This window comes from Lethenteron reissneri, chromosome 21 (genome assembly GCF_015708825.2).
Source record: "Lethenteron reissneri isolate LAM-NWPU_2019-01 chromosome 21, ASM1570882v1, whole genome shotgun sequence".
In the NCBI taxonomy this organism is placed as follows: domain Eukaryota; kingdom Metazoa; phylum Chordata; class Hyperoartia; order Petromyzontiformes; family Petromyzontidae; genus Lethenteron; species Lethenteron reissneri.
This window is the reverse complement of record NC_083799.1, coordinates 15,661,782-15,678,966: the sequence shown is the minus strand read 5'-3', so window position 1 is coordinate 15,678,966 and position 17,185 is coordinate 15,661,782. Positions and strand designations below refer to the sequence as shown.

The window sequence follows — 17,185 nt, the reverse complement described above, 5'->3', positions numbered from 1 at the left end:
TGTGAATATAAACAAATGGGGTCTTTGCTGGCAAGGGCTGCAAGAAGGCATTGTGTGTGTCTGCTCCTCAAGGCCTTCACTCAGGCCTAGTCTCCCTTAACACTGTTGCACGTGGCTTCCACTGACCATGAGCACCACCCAGCCCCCCTCGATAGCTCCTGCCGTACATGCAGGCGATGGCCGACAGCTTCCTTGACCTTCCCGATTATTGCCAATTTGCCCATTTTGCAGACATGGGAATGACCAAGGTGCACCTCCTGCATGGGAGTGAAAGTCACGTTGGCAGATATTAGAATGAGCGGAACGGAAGTTCATTTTTGAAAGAGGGCAATCGAGTAAACATTGTGCATGTTCACACAAATATGAATAAGTATTGCCCGTTTTTTTTAAATGAACACATTTGTGCTGTAGTCTGCTTGCGAGGGGCGTGCCTCGGGGGTGGCTCCCTGGCCGCCCCTCCTCGTTGGCGCTTAACTTGCTGTCCTGTGTGCCCCCAGTTTGCCGTTTACCAACGGTGAGGGCCGTTTGTCTTGGTGAGTGGCTTTCCGCCTTGCTTGTATTAACACATTAGCATTTAGAAGCTGTCATGTTTGAATAACAAGAGCCACCTGAAAATAAAATGACAACAATGGAGGCACCCCCATGCTTGCCTAGCTCCCGTTGGTAATAAAAATAAAAACCAACCTCATAGCGGTTGCTCATTTGGGTTAAGTGGCTTGTATATGGATCGTTAAAACAGCGAGGTCGCTGCTCTTCTTGATGAAAGTGTTGCGCAAAGCGCAAGAATCCGATATCCTGCAAATGTTTGCCTTCTGCTGGGAAATCTCAGCCAAGCAGCAGGGCCAAGCAAGCATGCGGGTGCCAGCGAGTTTTTGGCCGATGTCATTAACTACTACCCCTCACGACTCTCTTGTGTGTGACAGAAGTGGCGCCTATGAGGAGGGATTGGCTCGAGTCCACCATCCTGCACTCCCTTCACCTACTCGACAACACAACCTCACCCCCCCCACCACTAAACTGTCAGCAGCCACACGCACGCACGTCACGGCTGTCACGTGTGGCCGCAGAATACTGTAGACGCGATACGCAGGACTTGAATGCAGAACACTAAACCACTGGCTCGACACCCTCCAGCTTTCCAAGACAGACGAGTCTGCAGGAGCAGAATTGCGCCATGGGCCACCTGCCACCACAGAGAAGTGCATTTCACGTATGAGCTGTGGTGGAGAGAGGTGGGTCATGATGGGCTGTGGGAACTGGAGTGGGACTACTGATCTAAAGCTATGCAGATGAGGTTTTCGGGTTTCTTTGGGGTAAGGGTATTTGTTTTTTGGCATAATGTAAAGAGTTGTATATGGCAGGTTGCTTTGTGGAGCAAGCAGTGGGTGATTGGCCCGTGATTGTGCAATATGCAGATGTTGCTTTAAGTGAGCAGCTGCCTTGTGTAGCAGCTGTCCAACACATGCTGTGCCTTGGTGATGGTTGCTGCTGCTCTAGTGACTGTACACTGCTTGCCATCCCAAATTGCGAAAGGTATTTATGGTGGAACTGCATGGCACCTGTACTTGGAAAGCAGGAGTTGGCATTGAGATGCTTGTGGGTGTATATAATGGATGGCTTCCCGATAAGTGTATTTGTAATGTATGGTGATGGCTTGAATGAAATGTTTATTCAGATTTCAAAAGTTTGTATAAACTTTTATTTGGAAATTACTCGAAGTTGAATCGTTCTTTTATGCACTTCACACTGCACAGCAATGAGTGAGCAAACCCGATTTATATGCCATATATTTAAATCATAGCATTGATTTTACGATCAACGTTCATGTTATTGCCTTGTAAATCTCGCTGTTAATCCAACGGGACATTTCATGTGGTGATCATGACCGGACAGTAAATTACATTTATCTAAACCGCAAAGGGTTTTGTGCAAATGAAGCTTGAATAACGACGATCCACGTGAAATGTCCCAATAAGTCATTGTCATTAAAGCCCACGGATACCTGCTTTCTGAACAGACGTCATAAGTGACCCGAGGCTAAATCGCTGCACGTGTGAAACGGCTGCTGTGGCAGACCGTGGTGGGCAGCGTGAGAGTGCGTGGAGCTAAGTGCTGTGACGTCCAGATGGGCGTGCGGCTGATGTCCCCCACCGAGGATCATCCCCCCCCCATGTGCTGTTGTGGTCTCCTGAGAAGGAGCTGCAAAGGTAACCAGGTCGCTCCCATGGGGGCCTCGATGGCAAAACGTGTGAACTTGCCACTGACATTTAAACCGGGCTCCATGTACAAGTCCAGTAAACACTCCAATATATGTTTGGTTGCTATGATTTTACCTGCTCATAATTCCAAAATAGCGGTTATATATATGTACAAATTTGCCCTATTTTTAAAGTGCCTTTGGGAAAAGTGTTTTTTCTGTTTCATAAAACCTTTCCAAAGCAATCCTTACTGCTTAAAAAGTGTGGTTTTATCCTTGCCCGCTCATCAATGCGAGCCACCAGGAGCTGGTACCTGTCCCCACCACTCCCTGGCTTCCTCTTGGTCTCGGCCTTGTGCTTCCCTCAACCGGTCCGCTCTCATAATCCTTTGTGCAAGTATCACAAGCACCACAAGTATCAAAAGCATCACAAGCAGTTGCATTTCATGGCAGCGTCTTCATCATCATGGCCAAGGGAGCAGCCATACAGCGTCACGAGGCGAGTGTGAACCCTGCAATAAAAACCACAGCGGTGCAAGTCGTCGGTGAACGTGCCCATCCGCGCAGAATGTGCGAGAACCAATAAAAACGTCAAGGCGGTAACCGAGAGTATGCCGTGCAGTGGATGTGCTGCTGGCTCTGTGACGAGTGCTGGCAGCCACAGCGGACCTGATGTGCACTTCACCAGTCTCTTCTAGCAGCACACCGTCCACGTTCCAGAAGCAGCGCCCGTCTGTGGCCGCCCCGGCGGTCTCGCCCTCCCCATCTCCCCACCGAGAGGAGCCGTCCTCCCCAGACGGGTGACCTCTAGGGGTCACGCGCACCGCCTGCACCGCCATGCTGTCCACAAACGGTGGGTTCGGCTGCACGGAGAGAACACAATGTACGCATGGCCACCTCGTGGATGGAGTGGACGTCGCTCGCCAAACGCAAAGCGTCCAGGTAGGGAAAAACCACGCGAGTTGCGTGTGCAGCTCCGCGCTCGTGTGCAGCTCCGCGCTTGTGTGCGGGCCGACCATGCTGCCGGCGTGCCCAAGCTGCGCTGCCCCGCAGCACGGTGCAAAGATACCTGCGCTTTGGAGCTGCCGAAACGTTTCAGGTACTTGACGAAATGGGCACGAGTCGTGCTGCGCACGGCGATCAGCGACATGCTGCCGTCGTCCAGCCTGCAACCACAGCATATGCGTGCAACTCACACCTGGGTGGACTACAGCAGCAGCAGCGCTATATTCCTAACATTAGTGACACTCAACGTGTAACAACAGCCGCAGTGGACAATCCGGAAACAAAACAAAACTAATACTGCAGATATCAGTCCAATATCTGGCCTTGTTGTTTGGACCGGGACCATCGCTGCCAGGCGTCGTTCCTCTGCGGCAACCCCCCACCGTCTGGAACGCCATCCCGCTGCACGTTCGTAGTAATAGCGTTTAATCTACACCGAATTGAGAGGCACTTCAAGGCCACACTTTCACCCGACTTTCAAGTGCCACCGAGCTTGGCTCCGCTTGTTACAAATAACATTATTGTTCTCACTAAATTAAACTACTAAAATGTAAAGGAAACTATCGCCAAGCAACGTAGTCCACGTGCATTCAACCTACAGGAAATGTATTCTTGCTTCTTTCGGTAAAGTCGCGTAGAAGGGAAATCATCAAATTATAAAAATATAAAACAATAAAAACACAGAAGTAGTTGATGCATCACCAGGCACCCCACAATGAAAGTGATCGATATGACTTTGGGAGTGAAGGAACCGTCCACACGCGGTTGCGCGCACGAGTAGGTGTGTGCGTTCGTTACAGCGTGTCGGGAGCCAGTCCGCGGGGAGCGACGGCACAGCGGCAGGGCACCGCCGCCACGGTCACGTTGAGGAAGTCCCCGCTCGTGTGAAGCCACAGCAGCCCAGACGCGTCTTCCCCCGTTGCGCCAACCTGCGCACCGCCGGCTGCGCCGACATTGCAGATGCGCGCGGCCGACAGGGGCAGCTGCAGCTACCTGGGCCACCCACAGCAACACAACACCCCACCCCCCCTCCCCCACTATGCGCACCACCCACCCACACCCCCCCACTCACAATGGCAGTGCACGCAAACTCTACTTACGAATCTTTGCAGATGAATCCCACCTCTTGAGTGCCCTACGCAACAAAAAGAAAATCCGGTGAAAGAATGGGCAACGGCTGGTTCGTGTGTTACGAGTGGCATTTACAATAATAGCGCTTGGCAGCAATACAAAAGGCGGCTTACCGTGCACCTTCTGCTGTCTGTCCTGACGCACCTTCACTCGCGGGCAGAAAGCCGATCTCGCAGTCCACTGGCCTGGAAGGGAACAATTCCTCCCCCCCTCATTAGCTGCACCTTCTGGAATTACACGCGGTTGCCCTGGCCACTAGTAACAACACGGCGAGGGCAATGGGATGCACAGATTTGGCACACAAAGCACTGGAGCAGAGTAACTGGATATTGATTACTTGCACGAGTTAATGACGGACGCACGTCAACGTTTGCAACCGGCAGGGCTTACGTCGGATGACCCTATTCACGTTTAAATAAAATGGCACGTGGTCATCTGTTAAGACATCCACAAAATGGTTAAGGATCTGCGAATCCAGATAAATTAGCCCATGACGGTGGACTCGAGGTGCTCAGGCGACGAAGAGCCCCGTGCTCAAAACTACGAGCGCGGTCGCCGTTCCTTTCCTCGCTGGGGTGTCAACGGTGGGGCAAAGGGGCGGGGGGCGGGGCCCCCCCTTCCCACCTTAAACTGGCCAGAGCCTTGAGGACCGCAAAGTCCCTCCTCTGGTTAGGCGGCATCCAGCGGTGCCGCTCGGCTATCGCCAGGCTTCTCCCGCCGAAGCCCAGCATGGCGGAGAAGCCAAAGCGGAGCAATCGGCCCCGCACGGCCAGCGAGCACACGTCCACCGGTAGCAGGTGGCCTGCAGGAGGGACGTTACCATCATAGCAGAGGGACGTTTCCATCATAGCGCGAGGAGGTACGCGTCGGACCAGTACGCCCCACAGCCTCTTCCCCATCGCGCCTCTCCGCACGATAGTTTCATCGCGCGGCCGAAGGGAATGTCCAAGGCACCGCACGAATGGAGTCAAACGCCAACGGCTGACCTAGGATGATGTGCAGCGAAGCCGTGGCAGCGTGGCTCGTCCCGTGCATGGAGAACGCCACAACGTCCGTCGACCCTGCGCACAAAAACACAAATACGCAACGTGGCTCTTGATCGTACGGATCGCTTTGGCAGCACATTTTTTGATGGCCACGATGGCACGCGACCACAAATAACAAAACGCACGTGGAACACGTGGCACCACACGGCGCGATAGCCCACATGGCAAACTCCCAATACTGAAATCGTGAAGCAGCTGTTCGTACATTCGCCAGGGCGGTGCAAACCTGCGGGGATGATGCCGATGGGCAAGTGAGTGGGCACTGGCGTGAAGGCCCCGTCGGGGTCCGTGCCGACATCACGCTGAGCACGCAAGAGCAGCCCATTCACCACCTCCGCCACCGTGCCGTCCCCACCCACACACACCACACTGGGGACGGATGCATGCAACGCCGCGAATACATCAACAATGTACACCACACACACACGCTTGCTGCATTGCAATGTGAACAAATGCACACCACGCCGGATGCATACACCATTAGCGGGGTTGGCTACGTACCCTTTGTGATGATGAGTGCAGTGAATGAAACAACGACAGAAATACGGCAATTCACGAGTCAGGACCGATAGCAACCCCACAAGTTGAGCTCATTTCACGATACACCGACGGCGCGCAAGAACCACGCCATGTGACCTCTTACCGAGCCACGTGGTCTCGCGAGCGTCGGCAAAGCACCGCTTATTAAAACTACCGCTATGGGGGGGGGGGGGGGCAAGTGGGGGGCTGAGGACCGCCTGGGGGGTGTGGAGGGCAAAAGGGGAAATTCGCCCAGGGCCCCCCCCCCCTCCTCGCACAAAAAAAACGCCTCCACATAACAGGCCTCCTTCATCTGGCTCATTAACAAGTCTCCCCGCGCTCCCTCCCTCCCACGTCGCATTCTGCCCCAGGCCGCCAGGAACCTCGGGGCGACCCTGCTCGAGGAGCACCGCAAACGTCACCACGAGCGGCACGAGCGCGGAGGGGGGGGGGCGGCCCTGGCCCCCCACGGCTCGTAGGTGGTGGCCGCGGCGAGAAAAGGGCGCAGCGCAGGCAGAGTGCAGACAGAGTGCAGGCAGAGCGCACACGTTTCAGCCATTGGGGACAACCACAAGCCCCAGCCCCATTCACCCCACACAATGCTGCTTCATTGACACTTGACTCATGCGCTTTAACAGCACACTAGGTAAACATTAAGCCTGTTCCACTTAGACAAAATAACCTTGCGTGTTCTTTTTTTTTCTTCCAAGCACTGGATAGAAGATGTGACACCACGATGTTTTACGTACTTTTAAAAGAAATACATCATGCTGCCGAGTATTACATTCAACGAACGAACACCGATCAATGAATTAAATTGGTGTAGAATAATACCGTATAGTCTATTGTTCACGGATATAGCCGCTATGCGTCGTTACCAAAAAGCCATTGGCATTGCATCCACTTTACAGTTAAAAAGCTCGCACAGTGAAACTGCTCACCCGTCAAAGCCGGTGAGGTCGCAAGTCTGAAGTTCAGCCAAGGCATGCCCTTCCCTCTCCGTCACTGTCCAGAAAAAGGAGAGACGCACTTTTAACAGCCACAGCAGCATAATGCATGAACTAAAATCTAAACGATTTTTATCTTACCAGGTAAGGCCCACTGAGCTATTTCGCTCACTTTGTCAGAAGCAACCTGGCCACAAACGATAGCCCAATGAAATGGCTTGTCACGTGGACATTTATAGCAGCTAAACACAACTCTAATTGCGTGTTTCTAAACGTGGAGGGAAAAACCGGAGGACCCAGAGAAAAATCTCCACAACCAAGACGAGACACGCAAACTCCAAATATACAGGTGGCAGGGTCGGGATCGAGCCCACACGACGTCCTGCATGCCAGGTTGAGGTGGTGTAGTTGACATCTCTCCAACGCGGCACACAACCCTGACGCTCACTGTTTCGTGTATAATTGTGTAATAATAATTAACCACTAATTCCCCACAGCGATTGCCATTGTTTGAGGTGAGGTTTCAAGGAAACATTCGTCTCGTTTTCTCTTGTTTCTTCTGTCTAGTTAACTCCCTTAGATCAATCTAACAGCATAACATTTGCATAAATCGTAAATAAATCATTTAAGCGCACAATTTGATGTGCACATCATTCTGAGAGTCTGATTTAAGTAATTGGTGCATCGCTAAATGCCTACTATCCATTAACCATTGCTCCTAACGCTATCCCAGCTCCAACCTTTAACTTTCCATTGCACGTGTTAATGCGCAGTGTTGGTATGATTTGGCGTTAAAGATTAACAGCTGCATCAAATATTAATCGCCAAAGGGAGCCCAATGGTAGCCGATTTTTAAACTCAACCAATCTTTATTTGACGTGCTAATATCGCTCTAAAAAGTAGGCCTCGGTGCACATTTAACAAACTGAACAATAACCTGCACGGTGACCTCAACGTTGACCTCAACGTGAAGGTCATGATGCCAGGGGGGCATGGGCACGCGCGGGCTGAGCGAGCGACCTTGCTGTGTCCGCATTGCACCGTGCGCCCTTCACGGTAAAATGGATCCATGTGGCAGATTACAAAACACACTTCACGCAAATTTGCTACGGGCATGTAGCCCTGCAAACACCATACATGGACTCAATGGTGAACGTTTCGGGCTGTGGCCCTTATTCAGTGTTGTCGACGAGTGTGTCGAGTTGTTTAGGGTGCGTGTGTGCACCACGGTCAACGCAGCAGCGTCACCAACATCATTTGTTATTTCTAGAGAAGGCCTTCATCCAGCAGTCGATTGACAAAAGGGCTGTACATTAACTCATACCTATTTACAACCGTGTAAATCTATCTCTAACATTTTAAAACGAGACATTCAACTATTTATCCACCACAAGTGACTCACTCGGCTGTCCAACGCGGTCAGTCCCTGACACGTCAGCAGCGTGTATCCCTCGCAGAGTTCTTCAACATGAAGTTCAACTTAAAAATAAAAATAAAACTCCTTTGTACACCTGTAACGCACGGTGCGCTGTATAACAACGCAGGCCTCGTCCAGACAGCGCCCGCCAACAACGTGGAGTGCGCGCACGCAGGCGTCTCCCCGGAGCAGACCCGCTCACCGATGAGGTGCGTTCCGACGTCGGCCAGTTTGAACAGCGGCTCCACTCGCGACGCGAACAGCTCCGGCGCTTCCTTGCGGTGGCTCTGGGGGTTGACGAACACCAGCAGCCTCCTGGGCCGCTCGGGGAAGCCTGACAACAACAACAACAACAAAAAGACAAAGATTCTCCCCCATATAGCCTTAAGAAACAGTTGGGGCAAGTGCTGTTAGCGAGAAGCAGTTATGATGAAGGCCGACACGGCACACGAGGAGGTGGGTGGCCAGCACCACGCCCGGCCGCCTTCATCTCCCCAGTGGTGATGTTTACACACTGCACGAACTACTCATTTGAGGCCGAGTGGACCCAGGAGAGGCCCAGAAACGGTTCAGATAATCGTCACTGGTATTGGCCGGGACCGGGAATGGAACCTGGGCCGCTGGGTTTGTAGTACAGCGCGCTAACCACTACGCTGCCGCTCCCCACACACAGCCAAGCCACTCTCACCACCCACAGCTTCTCATCGTGTACGCTTTTCTCCGTCTCTCACCTCACCTGTCTCTTCCGTGTAACGCTACACCCGTGGGCTCAATCGCATGAAGTTTTTAATGCCCGTCCAGTTGCCTCCAACGACTGCAAACAGTGCCTTGTGGGTGTTGGCTGAACCGCCACCACTGCCAGAAATTATTGCACAAAAGTTTTTGTTTTATTTGGCCGTGAAAATTTCGAAGGGGGAGCAGAGCCTTCGGCAGAGGGGGGGGGGGGGGGGGCTCAGCTTCATCTACCCCCCCTCCCCATGGGCAGAGTTTACGGGGGGGGAGGCATGGGGGGGGGGTGGTAGATTAAGCCGAGCGCCCCCCTGCTGAAGCCTTGGCTCCCCCTTCGAAATTCTCACGGCCCAAACAAAAAAAACCCGTTAATTTATTTTCAGTAGTTTACAATTAAGATACTAAATAAATGCATTATATGCACCCGCGATTCCTGTAAAGCCAAACTCCACCTATGCCCCCACCCCCCCAGCCCACCTAGAAACGAGTTGGGGTCGATTCTTTTCATCACCGTCCATCAAAATGCCTCGCGACAGCAAAACTGAGAAACTCTTCGTGACGCAGAGTGAATGGCGTTATTGGGCTGGTGTGACCCAGGATAAAATTGGGAGTTTTTTTTTACTTCACATTTTTATCGCCTTCAACAGAACATTGTGTGCACAACCGAGTCCAGAAGCCGCAGTCGCACTGTGCCAACAGCAAAGGTGAGAACGCCAAGACAGATGGAGCCGCAGGTGAATTTCAGACTCAGGATATATCTTTATACTGCAGGAGGAATCCGTTGAGCTATCGACCTCTTTTATTAACGGATGTCCAGTAGTTTTCAGAGATGTACGGAAAGAAAGAGCGATTTACCGCGCATATAAACATTATCGGATGAATCTCGATTTGAAGCTTTCGTGACTGCAGGAATCCATACTCTTTGGTTCTTTCGGTAAAGTCACGTGGGTAGAAAAAATAATAGATCACGACGTTTCCATCGCAAAACAAGCAACCGTCTTCAGGTGAAGCAACCTATAACGCCATTCGTGTTGCGATCGAAACGTGATTTATTTTTTCTACCTACGTGACTTTACCGATAGAAGCAAAGAGTATTATCTGATAAACACGCGCCCCGGTGTGCTGGCGTGTATGCCAGGTTTTGGCATTAGTCACACACTACACACAACACCTCCTGGGTGTTTACAAAGTGCACTACCAGGCAACAGCGATTATCTCGCTTGCTGACCGATTGCCAATTGGGTAGGCATGGAGACCGTACGCGTACTGGAAACATCTCACGACCACAGCGATCTGCTCCTCTACGACTTCCCCGAATCCTCTCACAAAATGCCAAGATGATACAAAACACAACTGTGCCCAGGCTCCTCGCTAGTAATCGTCAATGTTACCGCATCATCGTCAATGTTACCACATCATCCCAATGTTACCACATCATCGTCAATGTTACCACATCATCGTCAATGCAATACCTAAATCCCCATCCACTGGCTTGCAATGCAGCCTTGGATTAACTGCAATAATTCCCTTGCTCGACTTTCATATCATCTTTCGATTTAAAGCTTTCGTGACTGCAGCGATTCATCTTCTTTGTTCTTTCGGCAAAGTCACGTAGAAGGGAAAGAATAAAATAATAAAAATAATTATTTTATTACGGTTTATTATTTATTATTATTTATTATTTTATTATTTCCCTTCTACGTGACTTTACCGAAAGAACCAAGAAGATTTCATATCATCCTATGTAACTGCCCCTCCCCTACCCTCTCTCATGCCACCCTAACTCCCCCTTCCCACCCCAACCACTCAAGGCCTTTCTCTTGGAAGCCCCAGACACCTTCTCTCGATGCGACCTCAAGCCCGATGACGACTTGGAGAGACGTACTGAGTTCAAAACAGCAACAGCAACAACTCTTAAGCAACCTGTGAAAGACCCAACGCTGAAGATCCCTGCGTTTTGATCTTCCACGAAGCTCATGGTCCACCCTATACCGCATCCACTGCACAAACCATGGCAGAAGATGCGGATACCCGATGCACAAATGGAAAGAATAAAATAAACTCTCTAGTGTGCGACTGTGGTCATCCAGAACACACCGTATAACGTGTAACGCCCGATCCACAAATTCGGAGGAGACATCGCAGCGATGCACACTGCTTGATCACTTAAATGCAAAATATGTAGTTGCCGTTCTGCATCGACATGAGCCGTGCGACAATAAGAAGTGGGAGGTTGCCCTCTATCCATCTCCTGCTCCCATAGTTTGAAACCCCTCCCCCTCTGCCCTCAGTGCTTTTGAATCCCAGCCATGATGCAAGTCCAGGAACCAGACTTTTCACTTCTCCTCTGCCTGGGAGCGTGTAATCTGAATAATAACATAAAAGTACAAAGGATATATACACCTCCGTAATCCCATGACGAATACGTTCCAGTGGGTTTACAGCGGCGTGGAATGAAGTACCATTTAGATGCCAAATCAATTCCAAGTGTGCAGTGATTATATTGGATTGCTGCACCATTGCTGCGTGTCACAATTTCACGAAATAAATCACCTGGAAAAAGAAAAAATCAAAGGCGTCTCTTCAGGTGTTGAATGTAATTGGTTTCGGGTTACAAACAAGCGAGTACATTTGCAAACTGAAAGCAGAACAATGCCACGAGTTCATTCAATCGGCTACGGTATTTGCCAAGTGTTCTTTCCAGTTTTCATAAGCGAGGCCAGGCGAACATGATATGTTCTATCAGCTCTTAGCCACGCATTGCCACATATACAATCGACGCAACTTTCGTTGTGCGTGCTCACATTTCAGTTAAATTACATCTTTATCATTGTGCATCACGTTTTAGCAGACAAGCTACTTAAACCAATAATAACAGTTATTGGCAACGGACAAGTAAAGTCGTCGCTTCGAATATGATGGTAATGAGATGTAATGGTTCAAACAGGCAAACCCTACTTAGGTGGCCAAGACAACCAAGTTTTTTAAATTGTAGCAAGTGCCCAGAGAGGGGAACGCACGGACCGACAAGCCTGCGCAGGACGCGGGGAAACTTCAGTCAGTTTTACGAGTGTAGAAACCGTAATGACTAATGTTTGTTGTAAGGGTATTATGTTGATAAAAAGTTTAACGTTCAGTTGAGTAAATATATTAAAGCGTGGTGAGATGCGAGGCACAATTGTCTCTTCCACCTTCCCTGTGCAATGCTAAATAGAAAAACGGGCAGCGGCAAAATGATGTGCGCGCACATTCGCTCGCGAAATCGTTCATGCCAACACGTGGCCCACTTGTTAACAGCGGTCTACACCATCATTTGTTACAAAAAATCCTACGATGTTATTTCAAACGAAGGGCGCAATGTGCATCCATCCAACACAAACCCATCAAATGTCGTCGTGGGCATTACGTGATGGTAGCTCAATGTCAATGTAAGGCTCTTATTCGACTGTAGAGGCAAACATCAAAGCCAGCTTCTGCCTGGCAAAGTGTGAAACCGAGTAAAGGCACACGAGTGTGCTCTGTGGAGCTGGGCTCTCCCGACTCCCGGAGCAACCGATAACTACCGATTATCGGATTTAATTACTCAACAGAATCGGATAATCATACAAATATCAATCCACGTGTGCTGCTGCTGCTGGACAGGAGGTGATGGATGGGACTTCTTGATGTCACCAACAACAGGAGGCGAGTCATGCTGGGCATGGTTTGTAGGGGGTTTCCTGCCTTCGGGCGGCAGGATGTAGGAGAGGCCACCAATTTGTCCTTGTCCCCCACACTTCCAATGAGCACGGTTGGCTATGTACGGTGCGAAGGAAGTTCAACATACGTACATTACATAGATTTTTAAAAAAGAGACCCTAGTAATCGACCACACTAAAAAGTGATCGATTATAATTCATAGTCGATCATTCGGCCTAATTGTCGAGCCGCCCTCTGGCACGACGGACAAGGGGCGAGGGGCCAGGGGACTGACCACGCGGATGGGCGCGTGCGTGGGGCGGGGGGGCACGCGGATGAACGCACGCACCGCTCAGGACGGCGCGGATGCGGTAGAACCAGGTCTGGCAGTGGTCCTCGCTGGAGTTGCCCAGGTGCAGGGGCTGCTCCTTCAGCTTCCCCTCGTCGTGGCCGGCCGGCCCAGCCGCGCCCAGCCTGCTGTGGCCTCGCTGCCGGCGCCGGCACACGAACAGGGTGATGCCCAGCAGGGTGCCGCCCTTGGTCTGTCCGGCGGATCGCCGGCGCTTCAGTTTCACGGCGAACACATCCTTGAGGTCCAGCCACTCTTCGGCGGGGGCCTCGCCTGCTGCCGCTGAAACCACCACGGTGGGGGCAGAAGAGAAAGGGCCCAGTCTGGGCCTCACCTGCCTGTTGGCATCTTGCGGGACAGTTACATTGGAAAATATAAATAGACAGTGTAGAAAAACACTGGATTATCTGAATGTATTACCAGAGAATGAAGCGATTGCGAAATCTGATTGTGAGAATTATTCCTCAGCTTGCTTGGGGCACGTTTCAACGCTTGTTCACGTGACAGTTTAATTTGTTTAGACGCGTCAGGTGGCGGAGGGTCTAGCAACATAATTATGGCCACATTATTACGCAGTGGCCCAACCCAAACAGCCATGACGAACAATAACAGTGCTTGCCGCGAGCAAAGTGCCCCCCCTGATCGCCAAATATTTCCTACTTGACAATGCACACAAAGGAGAAATAGGAGAAGGGGAGAACAGCCAAGCGGGAGAAGACAAGGAACATGTTTGAGACCAAACAAAGCAGCAATACTGGCCAGAGAAACAACCATGGCAGAAATGTGTTAATACTGGTAGGAACCTCCTGGTTACACCAGCCCACAGGGGATTATTGTGTCCGTCCGTCGTGCAGGGAGGGGCTGGGTGGGGAGGGAGGGACTGGGTGGGGAGGGTGGGGAGGGGCTGGGTAGGGAGGGTGGGGCTGGGTGGAGGGGTGGGGCTGGGTGGGGCTGGTCACCCCGTGGTGCCCTTATACAACTCAACGTTTAACCTACTCACGCCGGCTTGTGCCCGCCCTCACAGTCGGGCATATTTGCGGAATACACCACGCCGCCGTTGACCCTGGCCATTGACCGAGCAACCCAACGTTCCTACCAGCTCCCTCCACAGGAATGTGTTGTGACCCATCCTCACGATGTCAATAAGTGTTGCCAATGGTTGATGCGATGTGTGTGGGGCAGATTTGTGTTCTTTTCCCAGGACTGTCTTGAAAATCATCACGGGCAACGACGCAACTGGTCAAAGCAGTTCAACATTTCATCCGATTAAGTTGGTGCTGCTGCTGCTGCATTGCTAGTGGTGGTTCTCAAGCACAAATAACAATAAATCCTCACACTCATCCATCACACTTTTTATAACATTTTAATATGAATAACAAACGTGATGTTGCCATAGTTATGACTGAGCAAATAACGCTCCTTACAGGAGGGAGTGCAGCAAACAATATAACTGTTTGCGCCGGACAGATGGCAACAAGACCCATGAGTATAGGAATAGGTTTTACCCTTTCTGGCAATGAAACAGGTGTTAAGGGTGTTAAAACACCAAACTGAAACCTTTTGCAAAGAATCGTGTTTGCGTTAACCACATGTACTTGTGGTGAACATGCAAACAAAAAAAACATGCTCTGGTACTATTTGATACATCGTCTTTGAAACTGATTGGTCCACACCAGAGACGGCTTTCTTTAGACTGAGCCTCGCCTCAAACAGCTTTAGACCAGAGTACGCCTCAAGGCGAACAGCGCAAAGGCAATGCCACTCCCAGGATATTGAGAGCTCGCTGGCAAGGCAGGTCCCATGAAGAGCCAGGGACTACGTCGCGACTGCTCCGTTTGTACAACTCGGAACGAGTGTGCGCGTGTCGCCCCAGATGCAAAGCGGCCTTTGGAGACGGCGGAGCGCGTGGCAATGTCACTGAACCACGCACGTGCTGCACGTCGGGAAACTAGAAACTTTGCAGCGATTATAAAAACACGTTTTAAAGAGTTAAACGGTCCCCTCCCCACCCACCACCACACTCCACCACCGTTCACTTCTGTAACCTCTTTCCTCGCCTGCCCTTACCCATCTATGAACCCTACCGATTCCCGCTCGCTCGCAGTCCCCGCGTGAGTGGGGCGGTGAGCACCCCCCCCCAGACCCCAAACCTCACCCCCCCCCCAGCACCCAGGAGCAGCGCCGAGTTCGGAGTTCATCTTCGATCGTCCGCGGAATTTCTGTGCCCCTCTCCCCCCTAGCACGGATCGCGTCTTTCACCGTTGCTCTGGTCAAATATTAACAACACACACAGGGGGTTAACATGACCACGTCGGCGTTGTTGTTGTTGTTGTTGAATGGACAAGGCTTCTTCCAAGGTGGGGTTAGTGGTTGGGGCTGGCCCCTAACCCCGTGCCCCGCTCACAAATCCCCCAACCAACCAACCCGGCAGCCGCAGGTGGCAGTCGCTTGTGAAGCCCTCGGCGGCTCACTGTGATGCGGCTCACCGTGATGCGGCTCACCGTGATGCGGCTCACCGTGATGCGGCTCACCGTGATGCGGCTCACCGTGATGCGGCTCACCGTGATGCGGCTCACCGTGATGCGGCTCACCGTGATGCGGCGCCCAAGTTCACGCGGGAGAGAAACGTCAGGAATGATCGATAGCGCGTGATCGATCCACTGCTGGATGACAGACTACCCGAGCTGTAAACATCTCTCGCGGTGCGTGTTTGCCGTCGTTACTCAATAACGCATTGGACGCCTCCACCAGCATCGCTGAGCAAAACAAAGACAAAGATCCCCCGTGTAGCCTTAACAAACTGTTTGGGGCAAGTGCTGTTAGCGAGCACCTATTAAAGCCGGAACGGCGCACGAGGGGGTGGGTGACCAGCACCACGTCCGGCCGCCTTTGTCTCTCCAGTAGCGATGTTTTTACACACCGCACCAGGTACTCATTTGAGGCGGAGTCGACCTACGGGAGGCCCTGAAGCGGTTCAGATCATCGTCACTGTGGTGTTGACCGCGAGCGGGAATCGAAATCCGAGTGGCCGGGTTCGTAGCGCAGCGTGGCGCTAACCGCTGCACCACCGCTCCCGCAGAGCGATCGGTGCACAACGCAACGCCACCCACACGCGGCTCGAGTCGACCTGGTGCCGTGCTGAGCGAGGCACGGGGGCCCCCGCGGGCTACGGAGAACCCCGTGGCCCCGTGTGGACACCTGCGGCCAGAGCCCCCGTCGAAGGGTACTCCGTGAAGCCCCCCCCCCGCCCCGGGCATGCATGGGGAGCGACACCTGCAGAGCTCACGGGAGCTGTGCGGAGCGGATTGCCAGGTACGCACCAAGTGCACCCCCCCCCCCCCCACCTGCCCGAAGACCCACGCGAGTTCGTCTTCGCAGGTCGGGTGAAGCGCCGCGCCAGGTATCGGGTTGCGTACCTGGAGCCGCGGAGGCCGGGCCGGACATCGCCTCGGGCACGATGGGGCTCCAGGAGAGAGCTCTCCCCCGCAGCTCCACGTCGCAGCTCTTGCCTCCGATGGTGAAAATCCCGCGTAGCAGCAGCAGCGCCGCCGCCTCCTCCTCCTCCATCGCGGCACCCCGCGACTCTGCTCCGCCTGCGCGTCCCGAGTCTCTGTCCCCTGCCAGGCGCTCCTCCCTCCCGTGGCCGCGGGGCCCTCGGGAGGGAGGAGACGGCGAGACGAGGGAGACAGGAGAGGCGGACGAGCGAACGCCGCGGGGCTCCGCGGGGTCGCCGCGCTCCTCAGCCCAGGCGACTCGGGGTGACTCCGGCACGGGCGACGGGGAACGCATCATGGCTTCTCGTCCTCCTCCTCCTGATGAAGTTGATGATGATGATGATATTCTCATAGATATTTGCTATCGCTGTTGAATGAGGGTGCTGCCGACGCTACTGTTGTCTGGTGATGATGGTTCGTGGTTGGTGGTGCCGGTGGTGATTGTGTGAGAGTGAGGAGTGGAGTGAGCGTTGTTAAAGGGGGGGGAGGAGAGAGAGTGCAGAGGGAAAGGCTGGAGAGACGCGAGGTTTGGAGGCGTAGCGGTGGCGAGATGATTCCGCGGCAGGGAGAGAGATGAGAGCGTGGGGAGGAGGGAGCGCGGACAGACTGTGCACTGTCCGCTCTGAGCCCCGCGCGCGAGGAACGAACCCCAGGGGATGAGGGAGGTGGCGAT

At 52.6% G+C, this 17,185-nt stretch overlaps 2 protein-coding genes across 5 annotated transcripts in view; one reads left to right on the top strand and one right to left on the bottom strand.

Moving 5' to 3' along the window:
• The window catches only part of GOLGA4 (golgin A4), a 25,282-nt gene extending 23,573 nt beyond the window's left edge, over positions 1-1,709 (top strand). For 3 of the 4 annotated variants that reach the window (XM_061555960.1, XM_061555958.1, XM_061555956.1), the window contains 2 exons: positions 498-533; positions 924-1,709. In XM_061555960.1, the coding sequence (XP_061411944.1) occupies positions 498-518 (21 nt within the window). In that variant the 3' untranslated portion in view covers positions 519-533; positions 924-1,709. The remainder of the gene's footprint in view (positions 1-497; positions 534-923) is intronic. The other variant, XM_061555957.1, reaches the window with a different exon arrangement.
• Positions 1,707-17,185, bottom strand: CERKL (ceramide kinase like). Its single transcript, XM_061555962.1, has 13 exons — positions 16,435-17,185; positions 13,019-13,300; positions 8,465-8,596; positions 6,840-6,903; positions 5,606-5,748; positions 5,320-5,394; positions 4,958-5,135; positions 4,447-4,518; positions 4,303-4,337; positions 4,001-4,145; positions 3,267-3,363; positions 2,867-3,060; positions 1,707-2,709 (listed from the first exon to the last, which is right to left on the bottom strand). Exons 1-13 carry the CDS (start codon positions 16,862-16,864, stop codon positions 2,625-2,627), a joined length of 1,932 nt encoding a protein of 643 aa, XP_061411946.1. The 5' UTR covers positions 16,865-17,185; the 3' UTR covers positions 1,707-2,624.

Bases quoted from the DNA above. Each gene is read 5' to 3' on its own strand.
- CERKL (XM_061555962.1), bottom strand. From the start codon at position 16,864: ATGAGAATATCATCATCATCATCAACTTCATCAGGAGGAGGAGGACGA. The intron at 4,519-4,957 runs GTGGGAAGGGGG...GTTCCCTTCCAG, and splicing joins AAGGCTCTGGCCAGTTTAAG to GCCAGTGGACTGCGAGATCG. The intron at 3,364-4,000 runs GTAACGAACGCA...CTGTGGTTGCAG, and splicing joins GGACTGGCTCCCGACACGCT to GCTGGACGACGGCAGCATGT.